This window comes from Macadamia integrifolia, chromosome 4 (genome assembly GCF_013358625.1).
Source record: "Macadamia integrifolia cultivar HAES 741 chromosome 4, SCU_Mint_v3, whole genome shotgun sequence".
Classification (NCBI taxonomy): Eukaryota; Viridiplantae; Streptophyta; class Magnoliopsida; order Proteales; family Proteaceae; genus Macadamia; species Macadamia integrifolia.
The window spans coordinates 8,492,997-8,505,256 of record NC_056560.1 but is presented as its reverse complement, the minus strand read 5'-3'; the positions used below and the strand labels follow the sequence as shown (position 1 = coordinate 8,505,256).

The following is a 12,260-nucleotide window of genomic DNA, read 5'->3' as shown; positions in this document are numbered from 1 at the left end:
CAACCACAGGATCTAATCTTTTGATTCGATCAAATGAAGGGTTTTCAAACATTTGATAACAGATGATAAGTCTATGAGAGTTAATATTCGATCATTCATGATGTAAGGCTACTGACCGATAGGCACCCCGACTAGTACCAATTGACTTGACCCTGACAAAAAAAAAAATGTACATGAATGATTCTTAGGCTTGCGCCTGGTTTGTGCTATAAAAAAGTAACTAAGTTGGCAAGAGATCTTTGCTTAAGAAAACATATGATTTTGAGTTTGACTCATCATATTTTTTTGGGACCATGGACACACAGAGTGTTTAGTATTCTTTACTACTTTTAGCGATAACCCATCATCTCGTAACAGCGGACATGGTCTTCGGCGGATTTGGGAGGCATTTCATCTCATACTTATCATGGACCCCCGCCCGCCTCTCCTACCCAACACTTGGCAGCCAAGAAATGGAAGTTTTCTTTGACCCGAATATAACAAGAATGGTTATCCAGTACGTCTGATCCGCATCATTAAACAACAAGGGAACATCAAATTCCATTCTCCCGTTTGATTAGTAATATGTAGTAGAAGTAAAACTCTGCTTGTTCAGAAACTCTGGATCCTTGTAGCTTGTTCCACAAGAGAGAATCAAGGGAAATGAAGAAAACGTGAATAGCCTCTTCCCATCACCTACCCAATAAAGCCTTCACACACGGCCACGGATCCTACACTGTCGGTCTATCTCTGTCCATAAACAAATCTAGAAATACTGTGTTCCGTCTACAAAAATCAAATTGAAACTATTTATATTGGTCCAACTCCGGAGGAATCAGACCCAAATTGCCCTAACCCTAGATTTTGGATAAATTTGGCCAAGCCAGATTGGCTGGAATCAGGATCGACCCGGCTCAAAATAAAAAAGTTTAGAAAATATTGAACTTTATTAGATTTTTGGTTTCGGCCAATTCCGGATTTTAAAGAATTCCTAGAAACTAAAACCAATTTCTGTAAATCGGTTTGGTCTGATCGTTTTCTATCTATTCAACCGGATCGGTGATCCACCGTTACGATCCTTTCTCTCCTCTACTCCGTAGTCCGGTTACGCTACACCGCCATAAAAGCGAGAGGCGGTTTTAGTACTGTATAATAACGGCTCCATGCTTTCCCTCCAACCAACTTGTCCTGCTCTTCCAACTTCAAAAATCGTAACCACCAAGAAAAGGAAATCAAGATTTCTTCTTCATCTCTCTCTCGTGTTTCAGTTTTCTTCTCGGATTCTCTCTCGCTCGACATTTTGCAGGTTCACAGAGGTTCTTCTCTTCTTCGGTTCTTCTCTTCTTCCGTTCTTGATCTCTCATTCTTTATTGTTTCTCTCTTCTTTTCATATCAGATTTGTGTAGCCTCGCTCTGAATTGCTGCGTTTGAACGAACAAGGCTTGATCTCCGGCTTCAATTTGTAGATCTGTTGTTTACTGTTGTGGATTTCTGAAGTTGGATTAATTTGGTGTCGAAACTCGATTTCTGATGAATTGGATCTTGAAGTTGTATACAAGAGGATATTTTGGATACGGATTCTCTCTTCGTTTTCCTTAATTCCACATTGTTTGGTGAAGAAACTGATTAGATAAACTTACTGTCTGATTGACGAGTTTAATTTCATTTTCATCTCAAGCTTTGTGTCGGTTACTCAAATCGAATTCGCTTCTGTTGGTTGCTTCTTTGTTTCTACTACTTTCTGAAAATCTGTTAAGACGCTTTTGTTGCTTTAGAGATACAGAGAAATCTGTTAATGTTTAGGGTTTAGCTTTCGTTTCTTGGATCTCAATATTGCGTTGGAGCAGTTTTCGCTTTCATTAGTTACCTCCCCTGCTATAGGACGTTTATATTTTAGGTAGTTGTAATGGAAACTAAGGGACAGAAATCCCAGTTATCAACTCTTTCTGTGAGAAGAAATGGCATGTATGAACATAGATCTAGGGATTTAGCGTCGGTCCATTCTAGAAGACGTAGAAAAATGGAACATCTGGAGCATTCGGAAATCGGAGATTCGGCGTCAGATACCACCTTTGAGCGGGAGATTTCGGTTTCCGATTCGGAAAGTGGCGTTTGTGGCGACTCCACTGCTCCGGAATTCGAGTCTTTCGAAAGAAATGGACTGATCAGTTTGGAAGAAGGAGATAAGGAGCACGATTTCATTAAGAATAGATTCATGTTGGGTTTGGGACCTCTTGAAAGGGATACTACGGTTGTCGCCGTACACAAGAATTCTTTCTCTAGTTTTCACAGAAAAGCTCGACTGCAATCGTTCAAGATCTTCTCGGAAGCAATGTCTCGGAAGTGCCATGGCAATGCTAACATAAGGTACGCTTGGTATGGAACTTCGAGGGATGGAGTTCATAGGATCATTTCCCACGGATTTGCTCAGGGTGGAAACTCTGAGAACAACAGGTTGAATTGCTGCGGTCTTAATTTTTCCCCAGAGAATTCTTCTATTGAGAGGTACGCATGAAATTAAAAAAGCCGATTCAACCTTTTTCTTTTCCCGATTGTTGGTGCATTTTTGTTAGTTCTCTGTGGGCTCTTTCCTTTTGATTTGCCTTAAAAAAATGAAAACAGAAATTCTTCTGACGAGTCCTGATTTATTTATCTATACCCAGTGTGATAGCCTCCGATCTTGATAAAAGTGGTTTACGACATTTGTTGCTTTGTCGTGTGATCTTGGGAAATATGGAAGAAATCCTTCCTGGCTCTGGGCAGTTCCATCCTAGTTCTGAGGATTTCGACTCTGGAGTTGATAATCTGTCGGCTCCTAGGAGATATATTATCTGGAGTACACACATGAACAGTCACGTCTTGCCTGAATTTGTCATTAGTTTCAGGGCTCCTCCTTGCTTGGAAGGTGTGCAATTGAACCAAATGTATTTTCCTTGAACTTCCGAAAGTTTTAAAGTTCATTTAGGATACTCATCTTGTTTGTATCTCCGACATGTTCAGGGTTTCGAAGGACACAAGAGCATGTGGTAAAACCCACATCTGCTTGGATGCCATTCCGGACTTTAATCTCAGTACTTTCAAGGTTCTTGGTTCCCAGCTCCATTGCTTTCATTGAGAAGTATCACAATGATTATAGAGTAAGCTAACGCGCATCTGAATTATCTATTTTATCTTCAATCAGGGAAAATTGAAATGCTTCTTCCCCTGTTTTCTCTCCTGTGGTATTTAAATGTTGCGCTTTTTGTGGTGCAGGAGAAGAAGATCACTCGGCAGCATCTGATACAGAGGGTGAGGCAAATTGCTGGAGATGAGTTGCTTGTTGCAGTAATTAAGTCTTGCAGGAGCAAGGTTTGACATTCTATCACGAAGCAGTTCTTATCATTTTGAATTGTTTTGCAATGGCATAGTCTGTCTGATGGATTTTAAGCATGTTTGTGCTCTACTGGACTTTGTATGGCTTATTTGCCAACTTGGTGACAAACGGGGTTTAACTGACATGTACAAAAGGATGGGTCTAAATGTCTAATTGGGCTAATGGAATCGGTTTGTGTCTTACCAGTGGTTATTAGAACTCTTAGTCCAAGGACATGATGTGATTCCTAGATTGAAAAAATCATGAGAAACAATCATGCATTTTGAAGTTGTATCATTTTTCAGAATTTTAAGGAAATATGTTTTTGACCTTGGGGTAGCGATGCCACTGGCATCTATATTGGGAAACTCGTGTTTTTTTCAACAACGAAATTCTATCACTCTTTAGGTCAGTCGCATTTGAAACCTCAGTTTCAGTAGTCATGGCGGTGGCAACCAACATTTTTACTGTTGAATGTTTCATCATTTTTTTATCCCTTTCAGCGGAGAATCCATCTTGCTTCATTACTTGATTTATTGTTACCCATTCTTTTGTTTCTCATATCTGTTTCTGGCTTGGGGCTTGAATGGTCACTGTTCCCTTTAGCTTATGGCTTCAAATTCCATGAGAATCTGTTTAATTGTTTATGGAGGGTGACCTCCAATGCCAATACTTGCTGAGATTAAATGCAGTTAATATACTTTGCCCTCGTAATATGTTTAGGGTCTCAGCATGCAAGGAATCTCTTTTTATCAATTGATTCCAAGTCCTTTATGGCACATCTAACTATAGTACCTCATTTGGATGGAGATGGAGTACAATTCTAAAGTCTAACTCAGTCATCACTTATCCATCAATAAAAAAGAAAAAAAAAAAAAAAAAAAATCACTCCGACTGAGTGGATCATAGCCTCCTTATGTGCTAGTGGCTAATTTGACATTTCCAATGGTAAATGACTAGATTAATGCGTCAGGAACACCTCGATTCAGTTACCAGTTGAGGTCTACATAAGATTAGCCTATAGATTTGATTGTGATCATTATCAATGTTGCCACTTGATTTGTTATTTTTCTTTTTCTTCTGAGCTTTATCTATTCTTGAAGTGATTGATCGTACTTATTTTTTCTGTGCTCCAGCAATTTAAAACTACAATGGGTGTTTCACCAAGCAGCAGCTCAAAGTAGTGCAGAGGAGTACAAATGGAACATGACTGATTGTTGTCTACCAATACATACAAAATTCTTTTGGAAAAGGAAAGCGAAGGAATCTACATGTACAGCAGCAGGAGATCTATAGGTTGAGTTTTGATTAAACAAATTACCAAAAAGAGGTTAAAGGATGCTGGTGACATGTTCTTATTTTGCTGACTTGTTCTGAAGATGTAACAGAGGTTGTGATGGTGGGGGCATTTATGTTCGTTGACAGAAGAGCTACTGATGCCTAAGTGGCGTTTCAGTACTTGTTTTGAAGATATAGCAGAAATGTCTTTGTATGGGGGATTTTCTCTTGTTATGTCGATCGCTTCATTTGGAGATGGTTTACACAATTGTATCAGAGCAACAATTATAGTTCATTGAATAGGAATTAAAGTTTCAAAGGAAATTTAACAATCTGGTGCTGGCAAATTGCTATCAACAAAATCAAATTGATATGAACACCACAAATAGCCACCACAGTTGTGGGGTAAGCAATGATATTCAACTTCCATGGTGTTTGTGATGTCTCCCAGAAGTCAGAAGGACATGCCATCTGCCAATAGGTTGAAAAGGAATGGCAAGAGGTTGGTAATGCAAGGTGAACCAATGAGGCTGATATTGGGAATGACCTGAACTCCTCTGGTTGATCGCATCGAGCACAGGTGAAAAGGAGGATTGTAATATTCGTAGGAAGAAATGAGTGGCACAGGAGGGTTGTATGGATTCTACAGTTCAGGGTTAAGGTGGAAGGAACAAAGAGGGTGAGGAAACAGGACCTCCTCCCCCCCCCCCCCCCCCCTCAAAATAAAATAAAATAAAAACAGAGAGAGAGAGAGAGAGAGAGATTGAAACAAAAGTGAAAGTTATAAATAAAGCTCAATTCATATACCACACCAAGTATTTTACCAAATCAATACATCTACTTCAATTAAGCAGTAAGTGAAAGTTATAAATAATGCTCAATTCATATACCACACCAAGTATTTTACCAAATCAATACATCTACTTCAATTAAGCAGTAAGTGAAAGTTATAAATAAAGCTCAATTCATATACCACACCAAGTATTTTACCAAATCAATATCCATCTACTTCAATTAAGCATGTTAAGGGAATCTAAAAGCGGATAGAGGAGTTCCTAAATACGAAGAGCATGGCAATGCGTTGGTAAGTTTGTACCTATATTCAGTAGATAGATATTTTAATTTAAGAGATTTTCTTATTGATTTCTCGTAATCTCCTTGGTAATGTACCTTGTAGTAATCTCCATGGTAAAATACCTTGTGTGGTATTAAGAGAAATCAATAAAAAAATCCCTTGAAAAAAAAAACACTAGTACTAAATCCATTCTGCACAAACAAAAGCGCCATCATGCAAGTCCATACCAAAGGGTGGGCCATCTCCCTTCCCTCCCTCCCCTTCTTTTGTGGGAGGGGAAAAGTTTGAAAAAGTGCACTAGCAAAAATACCAAAATAAAACATAAATACAAAATTTGGCATGAAAATACAATATTTAGTCATTGAATTACAAAATATATTTTATGCGGCACTTCCAAATATACAGATATCATCTCAAAATTTGGGTGCGCATTCTTCACCCACATCCATATATTATATCTTATAAAAAAAAAAAGACTCCCACTGCTGCAGGGTCTCGGAGGGGGTAAATATATCTTATATCTTATAATATTGTACAATTAAAAATACAATTAAAGCATGATCGCATGACTCTGGGAAGGCCAACTTACTCCCTCAACCACTTCCAGAAAAGATCTTTTCGATGAAAGAACAAAGATGGGTTGGGACTTGGGGATTCTCATAACTGCTTTCTATTTTTCAATCCCCTTGCTTCTTATACCGCATTCCAACTGCCCTTCTAGCTGGCAAACCACAGGGATGCAGAAAACTTTTCCAGGACACGAACTAGTCATGATCAATGGTTCTCAGCTCCGAAAACCAAAATAGGTTGGGAGTCTCATGACGGCTCCTCGTGCTCTTTCTCAGTCCTTGCATCCTGCTTGTTCAGAGAGATCAATTGCCTTTCTATCTGCAAACCACAGGGTTTTATATAACTTCATATCAACTACGATGACGCTTCTTGCTTGTGACATCATTATGCGTTAGGAAAAAGAATTGAGGGCATTCTTATAAGACAAAGTACGGAAAACAAAACATGGAAGATACATATAGAGCAAACATTACACAATAAGCCCAATGCTACATCATGTTTGCCACTTCAAAATGGTTAGTAGAGTAGGAGCTAGCACCTCATTGAAAGACGGTATAGTCTCAGTTCTCAGGAACCATGGTTTCTGGGATTTAGCAAAAAGTGCATAACTGATGAGACTGGCTGATAACATCAGAAAGCCGTCCCAACCAGCATTAATTTCCAACGCATTTTATAGACCAGTGCACAGGAGGGTAAGGATTGTGCACTCAGGTGTAACATAAAATGTGGTATAGTGCACCCACCAATTGAAAGAAAAGACTAATGAAGCACCATTTAATTATCAGGAGAGAGATAGCATTCATACTGCCAAGGCAACAAATGAAACCATTAACTCCACAGTAACAGAGACAAGCAAACCTGAGCATTTATCATCTTCAGTCTCTGCAACTCTTCAACAAGACCTTCAACGCTGACATAAAAGAATAACTTCAATAAACATGTGAAGTTCTACTAATAGTAGGCAACCTAGTAAAAAGACAAAGGATTCATCCCATACCTTTGCTGCAGATGAATCACTTGAGCCTGCAGTTCTTTTTCCCTCGCAGAAGCTGGAGATATCTGCATGACAGTACCATTAATGTTAACTACAGTCAGCTGTTTGCAAGAAAACTAGCCCATTTCAGAGGCTCCCTATCAATCCACTGGTTCAGATTGGTCATACCAATCCTTCATAACTCAGTCTCAGACAGGCAGGCCAGTCTTCCAGACCCTATTTGTTTCATATTGGCAACATGTCTTCCTCATGGATTATAGCCATTTTGCTAAGTCAGTATGACAGTGGTCCAGAAAACCTTTTGCAATAAAATTATGAGCACAAAACAATGTGCAGCACAGAGGTCAAGCAGTTGGTCGTCTTAGTTTCTAACAAATCACATCAAGTCTCCTTAAGCCCATACATGTTTTTTCTAATAAAATGCATAAATGACTTAGACCAGCCAGGATTTTCATCCATGAAAACAGCGGTCAATGACCTTGACATCCTAGTTTCAATGAGTTTATAATTTTGTCTCCTTCAGACCATAAACCACACAGTGCTTTAATAGATACATAAATGACTAATGAATCAGCCACGATTTGTCGCAACATGATTTCAACAGGTTCAACACTTCAACCATCTGGCACAGGCCCCACCAGTTCTTGTATGAACCATTAGAGGAAACCAAATTGCTGACTTACGGCCACAACCTGATCTACCATCAGTATATAAAATTGAACATTATACAACGCAGACAAAGTTAACAGGTATTAAAACACGCCATTTCAGTTTTTTCTTAGGTGAACACTTTGTTAAGCAATGAAAGGAGCACAATATTAAAATCCTAATTTTTTTTTTTCTTGGTGTTGATATACATTGTTGTTGCACTCACACAACAGCTCAAGCCTTTGGGATAAGCGGGTGTAATGATGTTGAATTCCTGGTAAGTGTGAGGGGTTTGTGCTATATGTTGTTGCCGAGGGGTTTGTGCTATATGTTGTTGCCCTACACTTCATGCCCCTTGGTGCCATGATGGCTCCACCATGCAGATAATGTCATGCAGAACCATTTGTGCGGGCCTGCACCTGGAGGGGGTTGGTGGTGTTTTGTGTCTATATATATTTTTGTTGTCCTTAACAGTTTGAGATTTTGGGATAAGCTGTTGTAACACCTAAAAAGAGGACAAACTCAAATAATACAAAACTGTGAAAAACAATATTTTTCTCCTCTTGGTAATGAATTATTTATTCATCCAAAAAAAAAAAAAAACTGTGAAAAAACAATATTCTGATAAATAAGACGTCTCATTTAACTAATCTCGTTTAAAAACTCATTTTTGCTAATACTAGAAGCATCTACCATCTTGGTGAGGTAAACTAAGTTGAAACAAACAAACGCCAAACCTCCAGAAACCAGAATCACAGTGAACTAGAAAACTATAAATATGGCAAAAACTAAATGTGACTAGAACTTACAAATAAAAAATCTGATGGGGCTGAACCAAACATATGTTAGGTCCTAATGTGGTGACTGTGTGGTTAAAATATCAAAGAAAGATGATGGTCAGACCAGGAGACACAGACATGTACAGAAAATAGAAACTAAGAAAAAAACAGAAAATAGCAAGTAAAACTTGAAAAACTCTCAATTCACCAGCACGATGGCGATCAAGTTTGTGCGTCGAATGGAGTAGAAAGGGAAGTGATAACATCTTCAAAACTCAGCCCAATCTGAATGTTAGATACTCAGAAAACAGTGACTGAAGTTTAGACATGTATGCTGTAAAAACAGTCCTATTGCAGACCTGAAACTGTATGTAAAAAAAATATCATAGGGGAGATCCTGATGTCAACAAGAAGGGATTATTAAGACACAAAAATAAGATTAGGGTTCACCCAAATAACAGTCCACAATAGAGAGAAATAGTTTCTGGAATACCTGCAGAACAGGAATAGAAGAAAAAGAAGATGGAAGGGGGATATGACAAGGGCTTCACCACAAATCCCAATCATAAGCTTCACCATTTTGGACAGCAATTGGATCATCCCACAGCAGCGCATACACATTTAGCATAGTTTTCTCAAATATCAAATCTGAGGGCTAGCTGCATCTTCCTCTTTAGTTATAATAACCAATGGCCATGATTCAAGATTAGAAACCCTTCTATTGTGTCGGATTACTTGGCTGCCAAGTAATTTAGGAACTTCTAGAAAGAAGATCCCTTGCCATAAAAAAAATTAAGACCTTACTAAAATAAAACAGACTCTTAGTTGCTACTACTTACTAATCACTATGAACCTATTACAAGAATTGAAGCTAAAACAAAAGAGTAACTAGGAAAGATTGTAGTAACTCCAAATGTGGCATCAACATGAGCCCACAAATAGCAGACAAAATTGAAACATCAAAAGGCGGCAGGTAGATGGCTGCATATGGGCTCTTGATGGGCTATACTTATAACCATCAAATGGGCCCAAAAATATGGGCCTGACTATAACTTGAGTTATGGCCTATTGTGGGTTGGTTATAACTTAAAGTTATTGGGTCTAATTAGGGACCTGATAGGGCTGGCTGGTCCTTTCGGTTCTTTCTCCTCCTACGCTGGTTTTGTACTGCATCACATGTCGTAGTGTAGTCAATTATAAATAGGTTCTCAAGCAAGAAGAGCAGTGTATACCTGTAAGAGCTCAGTACTGCCAGCATCAGAATACTCTGCTTGATGGCCTGTGTAGAGCATGACAACCATTACAAAGACATATACCACAATCAAATGAAGACAAATGGAAATGGTTTGAAAAAAAAAAAGGCAAAGAAAAGAATTACCAGATGATTGTTCCACATATTTAATCAACTTAATTATTTGATCCTGTAAAGATCAACCAGAAATCAGAATAAACAACCGCAGGAATGAAGAGAATAAAGAGAGAGAAGAGTTCGCTAATGCACACCTTCTGCTTAGTATTCTGCTGCAAAATATATTGCAATGATGGAAGAACTGAAGCGGCTGAAACAGTAGGTGTCGCCAGACTGCTTGAAACCCCAGAGACTGGGTTAACCGAGCAGTTTGCACAAGCACTCTGAATGAGAAACAAAAGTGGCTATGGTTACAAAGGAATTATCTAGAATAAGATATGTATCATGATGAATCCGCCCCATCTTCTGGGAGATCTAGTGCAACCCAAATATAGCTTATTAAACATTATAGCAAAGGGATTTTATTTAATGCCATAATTGATTGGATCTAGTTGTGAAGGGTTTAGTTGTAATTGTGTTAGACTATTTCTGTCCTTTCTGGTAATTTCATATTTATTAAGTTATAAGTAGGTCAACCTAGGCTCACGGTATGTCATTCTGAATCCTGTCATGACTCCATGAGCACTAGGGTTTCTCTCCCTCCCATCGTGTTCTCTCTTCAATTCCTCTTCTTCCTCTTTTAGCTTTGTAGGTACTGGTCCTGGTTGTTATATTATTAAATGGCATCAGAGTGTAGGTAATCAGTCCCTACTACCCCAATCTCTGATTTGAAAGCCTTTAGGGCCTTCTCTGTGGTTTGCAGCAACCTATGCTGCCATACTATTCTATGAGACCCTAGCTGGTAATGACATGAAGAAAAACTAGGTTTCTTCCATGAACGTTGTTGGTTTGTTTTGCAGGGATCACCGTGGAAGATGAATCTGCATTGAAATCATCAAGCAGATGAAGCATATTCATCTGAATCCTTTCCTCCATCTGTTTGAGACCTGGTCAGATCTCATAATCCTCTTGCTCCTTGGCGCAAGATTGTTTGGTTCGAAGTCATTGTCCCTCATCATAGCGTCACTGCCTCCATACCCAATCCTTCCTCATTCATAGACACATCCTGGTCCCGTCGGCTTGTTGCGTACGTTGGAATGGGTTGAAGATTCCAACCATCTATTCTTCAGCTGCCGATTCTCCTCTTCCATCTAGAATAGTCATTTCCTCTTGCCCGCCTCGCCCTCCCCCTCCCCCCCTCCCCTCTCCCCTCCCCCTCCCCCTCCCCCTTCTGAGTGAATGGATTTGAGTTGAGATGACCTTTGCTAGTAGCTCTATTTTCGACACTGCCAAGAAGGTTGCCTTCTGTGCCACAATCAACCACATTTGGATGGAGCGTAATCTCCAGAGATGGACTTCAAAATCCAAATCCTTTGACATGATTTGGAAAGCAAACTTCTTTGATGTTAGCTCCAAGCTTGCGTCCTTCCCATAGACATGCAAGGGACTCCCCAAGGAACATGCTTATTGTTGTTGCATGGGATTTGCCCACCTCCATCTTTGTCTCCCCTTCCCCCCCCCTTAGGCCACCATGTGGTTTACCTCTCCAGCTTGTTTTCTTTTTCTTTCCCCTCGGGCTGTAAATTTTTCTTTCCTCTTGTTAATGATATTAAAAAAAAAAGGCATACCCGGTGCACGAGACTCTCGCATGTGCGGGGGGGCGAGAACTATGCAGCCTTCCCCTAGAATTTCGGGAGGCTGTTTCGACGTCAATGATATCTTATTCATCCAAAATAAAAAAAAAAATAAAAAAAGTTAGAAGTTGAAGGACCTAGGCTCACAGTAGGAAGTTCTGAATCCTACCATGAGCACTATGGTTTCTCTTCCTCCAATCATGTCCTCTCCCTTCCCTCTTCCTTTCTTCTTCTTCCTCTTTTTGTAGGTACTGGTTCCTTGTTTTTATTTTGTTGCATTACTCAAATAAGCCTTCCCACCCAACTAAATGGATCAAGTGCAAACCAAAACCAAGCTGAAAAGAGTGAAAATCAAAAGCAAAGTCTGAGCAAGGTAGATTATCCCACAGACAACGTTCAATAAAGTGCATTAAACCAGGAAATTTTATGTTTTTAACTTTTTACTGAATAGATTTTGTCAGGTAACATGTCAATTTTATTCGAAAAAAGCAAAACCAAAATGCACCAAAGTATTCCCTGGACAAATTTCATTTGAAAACTTCATACACATAGCACATTAGTGTTTTGAGATTCCAAAATCTCTCGAGAAATATTTTCTAGTAA

At 39.2% G+C, this 12,260-nt stretch overlaps 2 protein-coding genes across 5 annotated transcripts in view; one reads left to right on the top strand and one right to left on the bottom strand.

The window, feature by feature from the left end:
* The first annotated feature begins 1,149 nt into the window (after nucleotides 1-1,149).
* On the top strand, nucleotides 1,150-4,941 carry LOC122075916 (probable inactive poly [ADP-ribose] polymerase SRO2). The gene is made up of 6 exons (XM_042641137.1): nucleotides 1,150-1,285; nucleotides 1,376-2,484; nucleotides 2,643-2,884; nucleotides 2,980-3,116; nucleotides 3,232-3,327; nucleotides 4,468-4,941. Exons 2-6 carry the CDS (start codon nucleotides 1,886-1,888, stop codon nucleotides 4,513-4,515), a joined length of 1,122 nt encoding a protein of 373 aa, XP_042497071.1. The 5' UTR covers nucleotides 1,150-1,285; nucleotides 1,376-1,885; the 3' UTR covers nucleotides 4,516-4,941.
* Nucleotides 4,942-5,991: 1,050 nt separating this feature from the next.
* LOC122076694 (serine/threonine-protein kinase BLUS1) overlaps nucleotides 5,992-12,260 on the bottom strand; it is a 31,699-nt gene continuing 25,430 nt past the window's right edge. For 3 of the 4 annotated variants that reach the window (XM_042642142.1, XM_042642141.1, XM_042642140.1), the window contains 7 exons: nucleotides 10,179-10,307; nucleotides 10,054-10,096; nucleotides 9,908-9,954; nucleotides 9,789-9,842; nucleotides 7,252-7,313; nucleotides 7,113-7,164; nucleotides 5,992-6,572 (listed from right to left, as the gene is read on the bottom strand). In XM_042642142.1, coding sequence (XP_042498076.1) covers nucleotides 6,501-6,572; nucleotides 7,113-7,164; nucleotides 7,252-7,313; nucleotides 9,789-9,842; nucleotides 9,908-9,954; nucleotides 10,054-10,096; nucleotides 10,179-10,307 — 459 coding nt within the window. In that variant the 3' untranslated portion in view covers nucleotides 5,992-6,500. The remainder of the gene's footprint in view (nucleotides 6,573-7,112; nucleotides 7,165-7,251; nucleotides 7,314-9,788; nucleotides 9,843-9,907; nucleotides 9,955-10,053; nucleotides 10,097-10,178; nucleotides 10,308-12,260) is intronic. The other variant, XM_042642143.1, reaches the window with a different exon arrangement.

Bases quoted from the DNA above. Each gene is read 5' to 3' on its own strand.
- LOC122075916 (XM_042641137.1), top strand. From the start codon at position 1,886: ATGGAAACTAAGGGACAGAAATCCCAGTTATCAACTCTTTCTGTGAGA. The intron at 2,885-2,979 runs GTGTGCAATTGA...CGACATGTTCAG, and splicing joins GGCTCCTCCTTGCTTGGAAG to GGTTTCGAAGGACACAAGAG. The intron at 3,117-3,231 runs GTAAGCTAACGC...TTTGTGGTGCAG, and splicing joins AGTATCACAATGATTATAGA to GAGAAGAAGATCACTCGGCA.